The sequence below is a fragment of the Castanea sativa genome, chromosome 4, assembly GCF_040712315.1.
Source record: "Castanea sativa cultivar Marrone di Chiusa Pesio chromosome 4, ASM4071231v1".
Classification (NCBI taxonomy): Eukaryota; Viridiplantae; Streptophyta; class Magnoliopsida; order Fagales; family Fagaceae; genus Castanea; species Castanea sativa.
Window position 1 is genome coordinate 37,942,508 of NC_134016.1, and position 17,924 is coordinate 37,960,431.

Here is a 17,924-nt window from a genome sequence, read left to right on the forward strand (position 1 = left end):
TAGAAACGAAGTTGTTTACCGTCCACAAGGGAAGTATTATAAATTCCCTGAACCCATCAGGACCTATGACAGATTGGATAAGAGGGTCTACACCATCTAAGTCATCATTTGAATCATACTCCGACCCTTCCTCACCCTACACCTCATCCTCTATATCGGAAGGAGAGTTGGCTAACGGTTCCCTTTCCTTGCTGGAGGTGCCGGGGTCTGCTTGACCTGATGGAAACACCTCATCGTAGCCTGCTCCATCACGGACAAATGATTGACCACTTGACACCTCGCTAGACATTTGACACCTACAAGTGATGGGTAAAATCCTAAGACTCTAGGTCTACATTAACGATGGACAAACGAACAGAATGAAAAAGGAAAAAAACTTGAGACAAGTGGAAGAATACTTATAGCTTGACAGTATAAGAAGGGTGATGGGAAGACTGAACAGGTTGGTGACATCAAGTCGATGAGGCGACAGTTTGAGAAGAGTGAATGGAAGTGCTCTAATCAGCAAATTTTCTTTTGAAATGAAAGAATGAAAGAGACGAGCAGCATATATATAGAGGGAACGACGCGGAAGATGAAGGGACGCTTCGATCCAAGCTAATAGTCACTAAAAGCTTGCCACGTGTCCTTACTGCATTAATGGCCCTACGTTGACCTGTCAATCAACACACGCTTCTCAAGGATAGGGGCAAACCGTCACTCCATGGATCCATGTAAAATAAGCGACTGTTCCATGGAGTGAGGGGGCAATTAAAGAGGGTGAAAATTAAAGTAGATGGCTAGAATTACAAAGACCTGTAGCTAGGTTCTCTAGGACGACGGATAAAAAGATAAAGCAACAAAACTCCTTAAAGATAAAGCAACAAAACTCCTTGAAGATGGACGGATGATCTAAAGAAGACGGGTTGCCTGCAGTGGACGGATAACGCTCCGGACGGATGCTGAGGGTGATGGTGGCAAATAAGCCACGTGGCAATAACATGGCTTACTTGGCCCCCTAGGAAATTTCAAATAACAATAACTTGTGCTCCATGATTAACCCTAGTTAATAGAACCCCTATATGGAAAGGGTCCCTTAAATTACGTGCATTTATAAGGATCTTCTCTAAAAAGACATATTCCTTTTGCCCAAGGCACCAAGGTCGGTTCCCCATTACTATAAAGAGGCCAAAACCTTCAGAAAACAAGGTACGCATAATTCATTCTAGCTCTGATACTCTAGAGTTGTGACAATTTCTCTAACTTAACCTTCGGAGGGTACTAGGCCGGTACCACACTGGTACTCTCTTGAGGTCTTTTCCTTTTTTTGGTGTTGTGTAGGTGTTGTTTTGAGTACGTGAGGATTGTGCAGCTTACTGATGATTTTCAGCATCATCAAAAGTAATAAACACTAAATTATCAAAGTCATGTTATGTTATGTAATAAAAAAACAACATTATATTCTTATATATTATCTTTACAATGTAATATGATAACATCTATGAAATCAAAGAGAAGAAAAAAGATAACAACTTAAAAACACAACCTAATCACATCAATCCAAAGTAGAATTTCAAATAATACAAAATTTCATCAACCTAAAGTAGAGATGCAAGAAAAAAAATCCACCAAAATGTGAAAAACAAAATTTTGAGAGAGAGAAAAAGAAAGAAATAACCTTTTGTGTGTGGGAAGATTATGTATAAAATGAGAGAGAGAGAGAGAGAGAGAGAGAGAGAGAGAGAGAGAAGTGTAAATTTATAGTAAGAGGAGTGGAATAAGAAAAACCAAAACTAAAGGAAGATAAAAGGATAAAGGAAAAATGATATTTAGGTAGATAGTAGTGGAGAGATGAAAATGTAAAAAGAATGGGGAAAGTTTGGGAAAGTATAAGTTGGCAAATTAATATTAAAAAAAAAGTTAAAAAAAAAAGACAGAGAATGTTGGAAATTGGTGAATAATGTGACTCAGTAGGAACATAGTAATAATAAATGATACCCTTCAGTTTTTAGTTATATATATATATATATAGATGAGTTTTATTTATTTTACACTAATTAGTTTTATTTATTTTTCTTTTTAAAATTTAATTTTGATGAAATTAGAGTATTAGATCCAATATTTTTATTAGGCTTGATAAAATAGCCCCAACTCAACTTGTAGGGATCAAGGTTGGGTTGAGTTTAGATTTGGAAGAATTGGACTTGGATCCAATAACCTATTTGGACCAGAATAAACCAAATAGAGTATAGATTATAAGAAAAGCAACCCGTTCTAGCCAAATCAGTTTTTGATTTGAACTTGATCTAACACAAATTGGTCACTCATTCTTGACCAGACTTGCTCATCAAGCCTTTATTTTCAAATTTTAAAATATTTTTTTTATTGACTCAATGTATATTTGTATACTAAAGTTTTATTATATTTTCTATATTGTGGATAAAATACTAACGACATTTACTTATCAATTTGACAAGAAATTCTCAAATATAAATATTTTATGTGTTGAAGATTAAAATTGAGTAGTGTTTTTTTTCTTTAAGTTCAATATAAATTTTCTTCTTAATTATTTAATTTTCTCTTTGACTGGCGTGTTATATTTTATTATCAAAGCCGTATATATTGAATGAGTTTAGATGAGTTTTTTTTTTGGTTCTTTAAACTTTTTAGTTTATTTGCTTATGTATAACTTTTTAAAAGCCTTATTATTTTTTAAAGTACACCTAAAATTTTTCAACTTTTTTTTAAGAATACTAAATATTTTTAACACACACACGGAGAAAGGAGAGAAGGTTTTTCAACTTTCAACAAATAAGCTTTTAATGAAAAATAAATCCAAAAACACGCTTAGTAGTTTTATAGATGATATCAATCTTATTTTTATATATATATATATATATATATATATATATATCATGTTTCATGTATAACATGTATATCTCTTTTATGTTATTTTCTTCTTTTTTGGAATTAAATATTAGACTAGTAGACTATTATAATCAATTATTGGTTAATAAAGTTAAGGATTTATATGTTATCTAGCCTTCGTTTGGATAGTGTTTGCGTCAGCTCACGGCTGGCGTTTGGCCTTTTTGTGTGGGTCTCGTGCATTGTTCACGGGACTCATAAGTACTTTTTTAGAAAAAAATAATTTTAAAATTGGGTCTCACGTCACTATTCACACATTTAAAAATTATTTTTGTGAGGAGTAAACTGGCCCAAGTGGGCATATGGGCCTTTGGACTGTAGCATGGAGGGCCGACCTGTTCCAGAATTGAACTCTACGAATTGACCCATACGCCGAGGGTCCGAGGGTGCAGCCGAGGACGTGCTTCTCCTCGGGCAAGCCCAAGAGAATTCAAAGCTTCATTATGAAGGTCAAAGCACAACTCTAGAAAGACTAATGGTTAAAGGGGGAAACCCTGAACCTTCTCGATGCACCAGTGTTAAAGAAAATATCAAGAGCAAAGGCTGCCACCTCCGCATTAAAGACTCTGTATCTACCTTCCTGGCCGCATTAATGGGGAAGTGACTCCTGAACAGTAAGGCTGAAACTTCTAGTCACTAGCCAAAAGGCATCAACGAAGGAAGTATTTAAAGGGGGTGAAGGCCAAAGGGAGGGGGGATCGAGAAACAAAAAGGAAAAAAGAAGAATTGTAACCTTTAAGAAAGAAAGAGAAATAATACAGAAGTAGTCCTCGGCTCATGTCCGAGGAGGTCTATTTGCCATTATTGTTTATTATTTACAAGTGTTTGTAACTTTTTAGTCTGTTATCAAGTTCCCAGTACTTCTAATCTAGATTTCAAGCCCACACTCTACAAATTTCATTGTTTAAGGCTCATTGGGCCTAAGCCCGTGATTGTCTTTGGGTCCAGGTGCGATTGTGCACTTACAATTTTGCTACAGTATTTTCAGTTTTCAGTAATAAGCAATATCCAAACAGACCCTTAACCTTTTTTTTTGAGTTTTTTTTTCCTGTGTTTTTTTTTTTTTTAAATTTATAACTTTTATTGTATCGAAAGAAATATAAAGAAAAAAGAGTTATCTAAAAAAAAAAGAGTTAAAAAGTATGTTAAAGTTTTTTTTTTTTAATGTGAAAAAATACAAATCATTTTGGATTGAAAATTACCGACCCGTTTTATTTTTGTTTGTTTATTTATTTATTTATTTTTGTTGTTTATTATTTGATAGAAAAGCACACTATTTATTTAGATTAAACGTGGCATCTTGCTCTGTTTTCAGACTCGGCTGCAAACGCTATAACTAATTAACAATAACCATTCGTCAAAACGACTTCGTTTTTCTCACCCCCAAGAAATTTAACATAACGAAAATTTTCAATGCGTCAAACAAAAGCAAAATAGGAGGAGGCTTATGCAAATTGGTCAATCTCTCTGGTAATGATCTCTAGCTCCTCCTCTGACCCATAACTATTTTTTGGATCCATCTTAGTTTCTTTATCTATTCAAGCACTGTTTTTGTGTAAATTTTTGTTTTTGGGTAACATTGCATTTGAATTATAAATGTTGAAGAATGAGTGAAATTCTTGGACTCTTTGGCAGATTTCCCAGGTGGGTTTTTTGAATTTTTGGAGATTAGAGGATGGTTTTGGTGTTGGCTTTGGGGGATTTGCATGTACCCCATAGGGCACCTGATTTGCCTGCAAAGTTCAAGTCCATGCTTGTACCTGGCAAGATCCAGCACATCATTTGCCCTGGAAATCTTTGCATCAAAGTATGTTTAATTCCTTTGATCATGCTATTTCCTATCTGGGTTTGTCTTATAATTTGCTGATATGGGTTGTTTAGTAAGATTTTTTTTTCCTTGGTTGGGTTTTTCTGTTTGTTTACTGAGAAAATGTTGGAGGGAATAAAAGGAAAGACATTTTTTAAATGGGGTCTTGGAAAAAAAAAGGATTTGCTCAATTGAGGCTAATGTAACTAGTTGGCTTAGTTTTTTTTTTTTTTGAATTGTTAGGCTCAAAGTTATGTTGCCCTGGAAATCTTTGCATCAAAGTATGTTTAATTTCTTTGATCATGCTATTTCCTTTCTGGGTTTGTCTTATAATTTGCTGTTATGGGTTGCTGAGTAAGGTTTTTCTTTTGGTCTGGGTTGGTTCTTTCTGTTTATTTGCTCAGAAAATGTTGGGGGGGGGGGGGGGGAATAAAAGGAAAGACTTTTGTTTAATGGAAGCTTTGAAAACATGTAGGTTTGCTAAATTGAGGCTAATGTAACTAGTTGACTTAGTTTTTTTTTGATAGTTAGGCTCAAAGTTATGTTCTTTTCTTATGTTCTATAATCTAAGGGTGCTAGATGGATGGTATGATTTTTGGTAAGAGTTATAAGCTACAGAGTCCTTTCCAGCATTTTGTTAACTTGTAAAGGTATGCTTGATGGGTATAGTTGAGGGTGTTTTGATGTCCTGTGGAAGTAGTAGAGTTGCTATTTGGAACTTTAGTGGGTGCTTTGTGCTTCTTGTTCGTATGTAGATGTATCTGTATATGTTTTTCCAACAGTTATTTAATTTAGGGCAGTGTTAGAATTGCTGTTATTTGCCTTAAATGATGAGGGATTGGGGGGGGGGGGGGGATGCCTTACTTTGCGGCACTGGCTCGTGTGTTCAAAAGCTACATAAGATAGTGTCTAACTCAAGCTTTTGTGAGATAGCCTGAAACTCTGTCTATGAATCACTTATGGCTGTCGGAAACATGAATTTTGGAAATTCTTCTTTCCGCCTGCTTTAATCTCTTGCTATGCTTTAGCTGATGTTTGTGCACCTCATGTTTTCCAATAAAGTCATATCAACCTTATTTGTTTTTTTTTTTTTGGATAAGTCTATATCAACATTAATTGTGGGTTATACAACTTTTTCTCTCCTTAGCAATTGATTGTCCTCTTACTTTCAATCACTTACCCTAAAAATGTTTTTTCGTTTTCAATCAATTCACCTGTAGATCTCTTTTGCAAGACATATTAAGCATTAGCATGTAGGTTATGTATTTGACCTTGCAAATTAAACAACAGTCTTTTTAGAGCTGCCCAGTTTATATTGTAACCTGGGGTTCACTTTTGCCAATCTCTAGAATTTCCTCCTACTAGTTGATGGCAATTTTCTTCGGATGGGTTAATATTTTATTCCAAATATTCAGCCTCTTTTTTAATATTGAAGTCTATTATCCATTTGTTAGCCAATAGACTCTAGCTCAAATGACATCTCCTCTTATTGTTAGAACAAGATGAAGGCTGAGGTTGTAGGTTTAAGACCCATGTGGTGCGTGTGGAAATTACAAATAAAAAAATAATATCCTTTTGTTGACAACTTTCCTACTCTTTTAGCTTGCAGTCTCGGCCTCTACTTTTTTTTGCTTCTAAGATTCTTTGACACTTCTTCTAAGGTTTAAAATATCCAAAGACAAATTTGAAATTTAAAGTATTAATTTTATATACAACTTTTTTTGGGATTCAAAAGAGTTTGCAATTAAGTTTTATGCACTTTCTGGTTTATCAAGTGGCATTCATTTCAGGGAAGAGGTGTTCTTGTGCCTCTTATAGCATAACACTCTAGTTGAACTGATTGAAATATTCTGGAAAGTGTCACTGTAGCATCTAGTTGGCTATGGGGTTCAAATATCTGAAAGTCTAGTTTTGAATTTTAACTTGTTGCTTCATTTTCTTTGTAGTGGATTCAGATTCTCTCGTGTCCAATGTCCGTGCTTCCTAGCCTCTTGGGTTTCTAATGGAGATGTCTAGGGTTCAAATCACCCGTCCACCATTGTAATTATTGAATTATGGGAAAAATTAATGGATGTCTTAAGGGAATTGGTTTAGGAAATATTTTTATAAGTATTTTATGGGAAAAGAAAAAAGTAATTGATGTTTTTTTTTACAACTTTTTATATTTCCTATAAAATTGGTATTATCAATAAATACCCTAAGGGCATCCGTTAACTGGACCCTTGAATTATTAATAAGTTATTATAGTTAGAGTACTCTTAGTTCTATCTATTTTTGGGTACTTTGTGAATTCTGACTTATGCTCACTTGACTTGTATTTTTGTAGCATATGTAATTTCTCTTCATCCTTTCTAGTCATGGTTGGCTAAAACTTAAATTGTTTTACCTGATTTGTAGATTTTCTCAAACATCTGTTGCTTGTAATTTTTTATTTATTTATTTTTATTGGTAAGTTACACATGCATCCATTGGGATTTTGATCCCATGACCTTACTCTTCATCCCACTTAAGTATTAATATATATATTTCTGCAACTGCTGTCGCACTTTATTTATTCAAATCACCTACCTATAGGCCATGTGAATTAAAAGCCATTTTGCCTGTGCTTTTTTTATAACTTTGTTATCTATAATTAGGCAGTTGCTCATAATTTTCCTATGATATTTCCAGGAGGTTCATGACTACTTGAAGACTCTTTGTCCTGACTTGCATATTACTAGAGGTGAATATGATGAAGAGATGCGCTATCCAGAGACCAAGACACTGACTATTGGGCAGTTTAAGCTGGGACTATGTCATGGTCATCAGGTTTGATTCCCCTTGTCTCTTCAGTGTTTTAAAATTTTTATTTGTATTTCTTAATTTTCTCAAAGAATGTTTAGTTAATTGATATAATTCATTTATTGACTGTAATCATTCTTGACCTTCAAGCATTATTGATTTCTGTTTAATGAGCATGTTGTTAAATTGAAACCAAATCACAAGAATGTTTACACTGAAGGGGGGTATAATTGGCAGAAGTTTAGTGACTAGCACCCACTTTCTTATGGGGAGAAAAGGAAAAAAAGAAAAGAAAAGGATTTTTGGGGAATAGATCTTTCATCAGTGACCCCTTTGCAGCACCACAATAATTGTTTCTATATCTTTCTGATCTTGGTTGTGATGGCTTGATTAAATATGCTGATTTCTAGAATGAAGAAATTAAATGCCCTTCCATGATGTTTAGATTCCTAACATATATCTACCAGATCTCCCTAAAGACCATACGTGCACTCCCTGCGTATGACTCACACCATTCGAGGTGGCCCAACCCAGTATTCAGTTGCAAATCCTGTAGTGAAATTCAGACTACTCTCTCTCTCTCTCTCTCTCTCTCTCTCTATATATATATATATATATATATATATATATATGTTATTAGGGATGGTTTCAAATTACAAATCCATCATTGGATTACATTGTCACCCTTCTTGCTTGCAAATTATTGAGATGGTCAAAGATAAAAAACTATCCCATCTATAAAATGTTTATATTTTTGTGTACTTCATAATAATACCATTTACAGATAATGGATTGGATAACAATACCATCTGATTAACACAAAATTAGAATGCCTGTTAAGATCAAAGAAAGCATATGGTCGAATTGGGGGATCTTTAAAATATTAATCCAATAAAAAGTAATTAAGTGGTGTAATATTGACAGAGAGTTACAACAAGTTTAACTTGATTCTGTGTATGTATCTCTCTTTTTGTATTAAGTTGACCAGCATATGTTCCAAAGGCTGAAATTTAAAATCTGTTATTGAGGATAAGTTGAGAATTAGTTGAATGCATTTGGAAATGTCCTGAAATTTCAGCTGGTAGTGATCACTTCATGATTTGATTTGATTTATCTGAAGGTTATTCCTTGGGGTGACCTAGACTCACTGGCCATGCTCCAGAGGCAGTTGGATGTAGACATCCTTGTAACGGGTCACACTCATCAGTTTACAGCTTATAAGCATGAAGGAGGTGTTGTCATAAACCCAGGGTCTGCAACTGGTGCCTACAGCAGCATCACCTATGATGTTAACCCTAGCTTTGTCCTCATGGACATTGATGGCCTACGAGTTGTGGTCTACGTTTATGAACTCATTGATGGAGAGGTTAAGGTTGACAAGATTGATTTTAAGAAGACAACCACTGCAAGTCATTGAAAACAATTTATGTTTTAGTGATTTAGACCTTTTCTTTTGTCTTCCTCTTCCTTTTTTTTTGTTTTTTTTTTCTTTCCAAAAAACTTTCTTGGGATTTCCGAAAATCCAATCTGTTTGTGATATATGGTGATCACATTATTTGTTTCTATATGATAGTGGAAAGGTTTATCTTTTTATTAGTATTGCCCATTTTGCAGAAGCTGATTTTATTTTGGGTAAACTGGAGATTTTATAAATAAAAAAATAAAAAAAACTAACAAGGAACAAGACCAGCAGTTACAGAGTGATCAAAAGTCACTCCAGAACAGTCTAAACTGAGTAAAAGTAAAACATCAGAAGGTGGCTGTAAAAATAAAACAAAATCCTCAGCAGGGATGGCTCCCCCTCTAGCAAGGGCATCGGCGCATTTGTTGGCTTCCTTGTAGCAGTGCTGAACTTCACCTGAGGAATATGCTTCAAACTTTCCTTACAATCTGCCAAGATGGAGTCATTTGCACTGAAGGGTCAAGGGTCTGCCCAAGCAGGTCTACTACCAATTTGGCGTCATGTTTTTAATAGGGATATCCAGATTCAACCCCCCCTTTCTCTCTCCTAAATATCAAATTATAAACAATAAAAAAAAAAGGGGAGGGGGGGGGGGGGGGTGGACTTTGCCCTAGGTCTTGGAAGCCTACTGTAATATTATATTATAAATCATTCGGATGAAATAGTTCCTATTGCGAGAACTAAGAACTGTTATATTAATGTAACACCCAATAGTGGCTCAGAATGGCTAAGGGTGACAAAATGTGAAGGATATATGTAAGAAGACAAAAGTTAGGGGCGTCATTAAGCTGGATCCTGGCTGCAGTTCCACAGTGATAGAGGTGTGAAGCGTATAGAAGAGTAGACAAGTTAAACAACACACACAATTGTTTCAACTCTGAACAATCCAAGAGCTCTTCATTGCTTTATAGTAATCTCGTATCATAGCTAATACAGTAAATAAGAATGGTCTACAATATCTGAATTTTAATGAAGGCTTCAGTTGTCCTTGTGACATTTCCAGTAGGAAGATACATGCTCACATCTTTAAAATCATGAAAGGTTTATTGTGATTCCTCCTTTCAAAAGTAAATATTTTATAATCAACCTATCATCTCTATCTTTATATATTAAGAGGATTCGAAAAGTTAGTTATGACTTCAAAAAATGTCAAAAAAACCCGTAATCTAATAAAATAATTTTTATTCTTAAAAAATAAAAATAGGGTTAAAATTGTAATTTAACAAATTCAAAAAAAAAAAAAAACTGTTAGAGAAATTTTTTTTCTTAAAAATTAGCGCACTCTCTAAGTAAATATATCTCACGCACACATAATACAAATTTTTTTTTTCTAAAAACTAGCACACACTAAACCCAGCAATTTACTCTATTTCAAATCCTAAATTTTAGTTTCTTAAAAATCTCCTCTTGTGTAACCTCACTAACAATATATAAATTCAAATTGAAAAAATACATTAAACTCAAAGTAAAAACAAGAGCTTCATTGCATGTGCGGAGTGCGTGTGATGAGGCTAGTATGTTTTATGTTGATATACTTTGAGACATGGTCACTAGAAATAATCCATATTTGCAAAATTCATGCTTCCTCTTTTCAAAAATTTGGGTAAAATTTAAGTACAATATCTTAGAAGCTGTATATTAGGTTTTACAATTAATTCAAAATCTAGTTATATTGACCAATAAAAAGTGGTTAGCGCAACACTTACAATGAGATATGGGTTTAAATAAGGAGTTAAAACACAAGGACCAAAGAGGAAATGAACAACATTGGAAAGGTGTTTGTGTTTCAAGAAATTGAGGCGAACGTGACACATGACCCACCACAACTGTTAATAACATCGAGCCTCAAAAATAAATTAGATTCAAATTTCAAGACAGAGACATTTAACACTCGTATTTTGTCAGATTATTCTTATAATTTCTTCTATATTTCTATATAATATCTAAAAACTGAAGCATAATATTTATATTTGAGCCATATTAGTGTGACATTTTGGTCTATTCGGTCTATTTTGACCCACTTTAGTCTGGTTCGGTCCATTTCGGTCTATTTAGTCCAGTTTGGTTCATTTGGTCCATTTTAGTCCATTTTGGTCCATTTCAATCCATCCGGTTCATCACATTGGATTTAAGCAATGCTACATCACTCAGTAATTCTTTATTGGATGCGAATTTAAATAAATCCACCGTTGGATTAGATTCTCTTCTTATACTCTGTATGCTTGCAAAATTTCACGATGATAGAGATAGATAACATCATCGATCATGTCTTTAAATCTTAAGTTTTTTTATTTAAAATTGTGCATAAAAGATGAGCTTCAAGATCAAATAGTAAATGACATCTACTTGACACAAAACTTGGTGTGCATAATCCAACAACGTGATTTTTAAAATATTAATATAATAAGTTATTAAATAGTATAACATTACTTAAATTTAAGTTACACTAAGTGTAATTTGAGCCAAGTTTTATATATGTATGTATGTATATATGTATGTATGTATATATTCAATGAGAACATTACAAAGAAGATTTATTTATTTATATATTTTTAGTAAAAACTAACATGTACATTATACAAATTATGATAAAAATGTTTTCTTGAATATTTTTAATGATTTAGCATCTTAACATAGTCAACTAACAAAAATCAAGAAATAGGAAACAAAAACCCAAGAAAGGAACTCCTAATCCTGGTTAGAATCAAAGATCTGATTAAAAAGAAAGAGTAGTTCCGCAAGGACATCAAAATCTATTAGCAGTCATATAACGGTCACAAACGGACTCAAAGTCTTTATCTTCAAAGCTACTCCTACTCCTAATAGAACTGAAATTCTTTATCTTCAAAACTACTCCTATTTCTACTCCTACACACACAAAAAACTCTCTCTCAGACTTTAAGAGCCTCTATTAGCCTCTGGTCATCTTTAATATCTCTTGCACTCTCTTGCTCTCTGCTTTTTTCTTCTCCTTTCTTCAAGATGTCTAGCACCACAATTTTCCACCATAGATGCGAGGCATGGCAACCCGAAAACTACATTGAACCCGAAAGTTGTTCACCATACCCTGAGTTCTTAATTGAATTGTATGCCAATTTTGAATCAATTGATGTACAAGGCCAGATTGCCGCAAGCCCCACCAAACACAAATCATTCACTATGCAACGTGACCTATTGATAATGAACCAAAATTCATGGTTCATCTTATCCAATAAGCTTTCTCAGATGGACGTGCCCTTCAATGTTCAGCCATCAATGATACAAAAGATTTCAACTGTTGCTCGTGAACTTGCTTGTGAGGCTGACAACATGCACCGCAAGACTATTCCAATGATGGTGGTTCTTACTGTTATTATACAAGGTTTTGATCAAGAACTTGAACTTTCTGAGGCTTTAAGGGAATCCATGGATACCTGGGTGTATACAAGCTCGGTTTGTGGAAGTAAATCATTGGTTGAGGCATTGGAGAAGGTTAAAGTTGAAGATTTTGAAACACAATGCGTTATATGTATGGAAGAGATTTTGATGGGGTTTGAAGCTACTCGTTTGCCTTGCTCTCATGTCTACCATGTAGGTTGTATTGTGAATTGGCTTAAGCAGAGTAATCTCTGTCCATTATGTCGGTTTCAGATGCCAGTTGAATGTGTCTAATTAGCAAGAAATTTGTTTATTTTTCCATCCTTTTGAATGTAAAATCCTTATACTTTTCAAGAAAAGAGAGTTTGAATCTGTAAAAAGTTGAAAATTTTTCTACCAGTCCAAGCTAAAATGTAGTTGCCAAGGTTTTTTTTTTGGTTATAATTAATAAGTTTTCTATTAATTCTTTATCTTTTACCTTTCTCCCTTACTGTTTTGGAGTAAAATTATTATTCCATGGTTTTGGTGTTTCTGTTTGAAAAGCTAATAATGTAGGCCTTAAATTGGTTCACAAGCAACTTTAGCATTCGTTAGGTGCCAGGGCATTCACATCACTACTCACCACCACTTATTATATGATATAATCATATAAAATACTTGGTACAGAATTAGTTGAACCAGTTAATTTGGTGTCACAAGTAGACTGGTGAGTGGTGATAGAATCAATGTGGGTAACAGGTTGATGCAAAAAAAAAAAAAAAAAGTCACAATTCGTTTCTATTTTAATTATTGTACCTTATTTGTCATCAAGTTCCTAACCTAAAAATATTGCTAATCAAGGGAACAATCATTGATTCAACTAATCTAACTGTTGAGAAATTGTTAAAGAAATAATTTGTATTCATTTTGATAAAAGTAATGTATTTCCTATGGCTTTGGCTCAAGGGTCTTCTCTGGGAAGAGAGAGACAATTGAGTGTGAAACCAAGAGAGAGAAAAGATTCTCGTTGGAGAGTTGGTGCAAAAAGAAAGATGACAAATTTTATTTTATTTTATATTTTTTGGTGTACAAATCAATGATGAATTTGTTCTTTATCTTCTTATTGGCTTGAAATATTTGACATTATTAGTCAAAATATTTATTGGGATTTGATTAAAATTTTTGTTGAATTTCATAATTCACATAAGACACGTGATTAAATTGGTGAGTCCTTGTGGAGTTTGTTTGAGAGAAAGTTATGTTTGGTACAAGTTTACCATTATTTTGATACAAGCCCGCCAGAATGGCTTTAGCTATGGAAATTATGATTATCTTGTTCAGGGAAAATTTTCTTTCATTAAGACTCCCAAATTCCTCTTGGCGAAGAAGGAAGCCTAGTCTTTAGTGTGGGAGAGTATAGAGTGAAAATCTATCCTTGTAAAGAAATAATTTGTACTCCTTGTTAAAGAAGTAATGTATTTATTGTCCACCAAAGAATAGAAATTGAAGTAATAGAAGTGCATAACAAGATATTGGCATGATTGAATCATTGATTTACTTTCTGATTGGGTTGAGATATTGGCATGATAATATTAGTCAAAAGGTTATGGTATTGTATTAAATTTTTTTGTTGGATTTCTCAAATCATGTAATACTAGATTGTGACCCAACACTAACATCCACAGAACCTGTGGATCCTCGTGATCTTTGGTTGTTTTTTAGTCACCAGCCACTAGAGCATTCTAAATAATTAATGATTATACAGAGTTGTTTGATAGCTCAACCTAACCGAAGAGAACAAAACAGAGCCATGTTCAGATGGCTTCTTAAGTAAGCAAGAACCTCAAATTCACATGATTTAAAATAAAAATAAAAATAAATGGTATGAGAATTGATCAAAATTAGACTCGGTTTCAATAGTGCATGTTGCACGATTATGCAGAGTTCATTAATAAATTAAACAAGACTAGTTCTTAAGGACATCCACAATAAGAATATATGTCAAAACATCTGCACAATTTTTGCTATGGCAAACATCACAAAAAATGAAGAACCAGAGTAAAACATTCAAAAAAATTTCCCTTGAATGTATAGAAGTTCTAGTGAGCCGTGAACCGATAGACCATAATATGCTTATAGGTCTCTCCGGGGTTGACAATCTGTGAAGGGAAGTTAGGGTGATTCACAGAGTCAGGGAACCCTTGTGTCTCCAAGCAAAGTGCAGCATGCTCCTTATAAATGTAACCACCTTTACCCTTCACATCATGCACCAAGTTACCAGTGTAAAGCTGCACTCCGGGTGCAGTAGTCCACAGCTGCAGTCTTCTTCCAGATACACTATCATACACCTCTGCAGCCCTCCTAAAGTGCGTAGTACTGTTACCATCTAAGGCATAGTTAATGTCATATCCTTTAGGTAGCTCATTTATCCTGTCACCAATCTTATGGAGTTCGAGGAAATCAAATGGTGTTCCTTTGACCGGGGTCAATTCACCGGTGGGGATGAGTTCAGCATCAACTGGTGTAATATGGGATCCGAAAATCTGGAGTCCGTGTGAGAGGATATCACCACTATTGTGGCCGCCGAGATTCCAGTAAGCATGCTGGGCTAAATTCACTGGTGTGGCCTTGTTGTGAGCCTTGGCTTCAAATTTCACACCTAATTTGTTTGTTTCAATTAGCATGTATGTCACTGCGACAGAAAGGGCACCAGGAAAGCCTGCATAAATTCAACACAAATCCCAGCAATGGTGAGTTATGATGAATGTAACAGTAAGGCCTTTTTCATGCTTCATTTTACAGTTTGGACAGAATTTTCAGAGGAATTTTCCTCAAACCCATTACATGACAACTCAGAAGACTATTCATGTGTATTTTTAGTCACTATAAAGTCATGTGGCGTATCTATATGTTTTAATAAATTGTACTCATTTGATACAGGTTGATGTTCTTATAAGTGATAAGTTAGAGAGCAGTTTGAAAAAAAAGTTTATCCAATATAGTTTTGAAAGTAACAATTTAATCCATAAAGCTTTAGTAAATATCAAAAATATAGAGGATAAAAATAAAAATAGTAAAGAATAAGAAAAGGAGAGAAGATATATAGATATATTACCCTCTTCACCATCAGAACTTTCATAGGTGAATGTAATGTGACTATCCGGTTTGTAAGTCAATACAGACCATATAACATCACCATATCCTTTAGGGCCACCTGATATCAAACATAAGTATTTCAAATATCAGAAACTTATTACATCCCAGATAGGATTTATAGACTTGAGATTAACTACAAGGATATGATGAATATACCATGGAGTATGTTATTTCCTTCATTGGCAACTAAATTATAAGTGGTGCCATTCAAAGTAAATTTAGCTCCTCCAATTCTGTTAGCAACTCGTCCAACAACGGCTCCAAAGTAGGTTGTATCGTTCTGCAGATATCATTAGAAACTTTTTATCATTAGAGGCTTGCAGTTTTTTTTTTTTTTTTTTTTGGGTGGATAGTTCAATATTTGGGGAAGGAGATGTGTCCGTTGAAAACATTTGGATAGTGTTAATTGAATTACAAGACTCTTGACAGGACTAGCATTTTAATTTTTGATAATTCTTAGCCACAAAAAGTTTAGATTATCATTATTTTAGATTGTATGATCCTCTCTAGGGGCCCCATCTCCCAATATTACGAAATTCAAACAGATTAAATAATGAATCTTCCTATGATGTTAGTTTACTAGTTTCACATAAAGTATGATGTTTTTCACTCTCTTTTTAACTAAATACCTATATATATTTAAATACTTTTGGTATTAAAATAATAAAATCTATCATCGCAAGCAAAAGTTTCATTCCATTGCTGTTTTCAACTAATACATTGATGGCAGAGGGAAATAAAGGAAGAAAGAAAGGAAGTTGGACAAGTCCCACCTTGTAGCCATCAACTGAATCGAATCCAAGAACAACATCATCTAGTTTCCCTGATAAAAGAAATCAAAATAACATTGATTTAGATAACCGAGTAAAAAAAAAAAATTACATAACAAAACAAAATCATAAAGGTTATGAAGCCAAAAAAGAGAGAGGAAAGAACATAATTACACACCATTTCTATCAGGGAGAATAACAGAGTTAATAACTGCACCATAGTTGGTAAGCTTCACAGAGAAATCTCCCCTCTTCAATTCATAAAATCCAACTTCAACACCATTAGCATTAGCCAACAAAAAGGCCAACACAACAAAGACACAGGAAAAAGTTATCCTACCCATTGTTGGTAAATAAAAAAAAAATTGTTAAAACAATTGGTATAACAATTTTTGACAACACAAGCTGAGAAGTGAGGATTTATATAGCAAAGAGAATAGGAAGAAGATATTGAATTCTGGTACAAAACTACAAATAGTTATAATAATAAGCCTCCAGATAAGGATTTATCCTAAGAGAGTTAATTAGTTAGCAGAATTCTAGGATACTAGCAGCCTAGCACTACTCATTGACTATTTTTTTTCTTTTTTCTTCATTTCCTATTTTTACAAGATAATGTTGATGGATTAGGAAAGAGTAAACTTGCAAGGCTGTAGTAGAAAAATAGAGAGAAATTAAAATGATCACAACCTATAAAACCTATGTTTATCCGTGAGAGTTGGAAATTGTGAAGTTCATGAACAAATTTTGTGGTGGCACGTGGAATTATTATTCATCATTAATGATAGTCTTTTTCTTAATATATATACTATTTTAATTTAATATACATCATGACACTATTTTTTTAAAAAAGGATATCATTACATTGTTCGGTTTTTAATGCAAGCATGTGTAGAAAGTCACCCACACATTTTTGTGGCGTATTTATTGTATTTTAATCCATATCATAACACTTTTTAGATTTTGGTGTAAGAGCGAGATTTGAATCTCAGATATTTTTATTGATATAAATAATTAAAAGGGTTATGCTGACGAGTGCTCTTAAAATAATGGTTAATCATTCATTTTAGAAAAATTTTGATGCTACTTTTATGGAAAATATAAAAAGTTGTCTAAACATTAATTGTTTTTTTTTATATAAAAACTTTCTTTAAATAGATTGTTAACTAATGTATTAAGAACGAAAAAATCTTGTATGCGCTAGGCGCATACAACAACCCTCTCACAGCCAGGTGGACCCCACACTTGTGAGATCCACCTAGTTGTGAGAGAAATGTCTCATCCATTAACATTTCTCATAATTAAATACCAAATTAAGTAGTACCCGTATATTTTGGCTTAAAAAAAAAAAAGTAAGAAGTATATTTTGGTTACAAAAGTGACGTTAAGTTGAGGTGTCGCGTGATAGTTTGACTTTATCAATTTGGTTAAAGTAGGTTGTTCCTACTTCGAAGTTTGATTTGGTCAGAGAAGGAATCCGCTATATATAGGGACTCTATAATCTTCATAAATTACAGCCATTGTGAATAAAGGAAATCATTCATTCCCTTGTTAACCTCTTCATTGTCTTCAATTAATTTAACACAGCAAAAACCACGTTATTTTAATTTTTTTACTTTAAATGCCACAGTCACTACATAACATTTGTTGATGACCTTCCTATTAAATTTTTTTTTTTGTTGATAACCTTATGGCTTATACAACA

The 17,924-nt window shown here is 33.6% G+C and overlaps 3 protein-coding genes across 3 annotated transcripts; 2 read left to right on the plus strand and 1 right to left on the minus strand.

The window, feature by feature from the left end:
* Positions 1-4,214: 4,214 nt before the first annotated feature.
* On the plus strand, positions 4,215-9,091 carry LOC142631707 (vacuolar protein sorting-associated protein 29). The gene is made up of 4 exons (XM_075805991.1): positions 4,215-4,377; positions 4,543-4,714; positions 7,385-7,522; positions 8,616-9,091. Exons 2-4 carry the CDS (start codon positions 4,583-4,585, stop codon positions 8,910-8,912), a joined length of 567 nt encoding a protein of 188 aa, XP_075662106.1. The 5' UTR covers positions 4,215-4,377; positions 4,543-4,582; the 3' UTR covers positions 8,913-9,091.
* A 2,848-nt stretch (positions 9,092-11,939) lies between these two features.
* On the plus strand, positions 11,940-12,608 carry LOC142632834 (uncharacterized). Its single transcript, XM_075807162.1, has one exon. The coding sequence runs from the start codon at positions 11,940-11,942 to the stop codon at positions 12,606-12,608; it is 669 nt and encodes a 222-aa protein (XP_075663277.1).
* Positions 12,609-14,219: 1,611 nt separating this feature from the next.
* LOC142632016 (uncharacterized) lies at positions 14,220-16,657 on the minus strand. Its single transcript, XM_075806440.1, has 5 exons — positions 16,398-16,657; positions 16,223-16,272; positions 15,606-15,729; positions 15,409-15,507; positions 14,220-15,012 (listed from the first exon to the last, which is right to left on the minus strand). The coding sequence occupies exons 1-5, from the start codon at positions 16,561-16,563 to the stop codon at positions 14,393-14,395; spliced, it is 1,059 nt and encodes a 352-aa protein (XP_075662555.1). The 5' UTR covers positions 16,564-16,657; the 3' UTR covers positions 14,220-14,392.
* Between the last annotated feature and the right edge of the window lie 1,267 nt (positions 16,658-17,924).

Excerpts from the sequence above, each read along its gene's own strand:
- LOC142631707 (XM_075805991.1), top strand. The coding sequence starts at position 4,583 with ATGGTTTTGGTGTTGGCTTTGGGGGATTTGCATGTACCCCATAGGGCA. Across the intron at positions 4,715-7,384 it reads CTGGAAATCTTTGCATCAAA|GAGGTTCATGACTACTTGAA; the intron begins GTATGTTTAATT and ends TGATATTTCCAG. Across the intron at positions 7,523-8,615 it reads GACTATGTCATGGTCATCAG|GTTATTCCTTGGGGTGACCT; the intron begins GTTTGATTCCCC and ends ATTTATCTGAAG.
- LOC142632834 (XM_075807162.1), top strand. The coding sequence starts at position 11,940 with ATGTCTAGCACCACAATTTTCCACCATAGATGCGAGGCATGGCAACCC.
- LOC142632016 (XM_075806440.1), bottom strand. The coding sequence starts at position 16,563 with ATGGGTAGGATAACTTTTTCCTGTGTCTTTGTTGTGTTGGCCTTTTTG. Across the intron at positions 16,273-16,397 it reads TATTCTCCCTGATAGAAATG|GGAAACTAGATGATGTTGTT; the intron begins GTGTGTAATTAT and ends TTCTTTTATCAG. Across the intron at positions 15,013-15,408 it reads AAGTTCTGATGGTGAAGAGG|GCTTTCCTGGTGCCCTTTCT; the intron begins GTAATATATCTA and ends GAATTTATGCAG.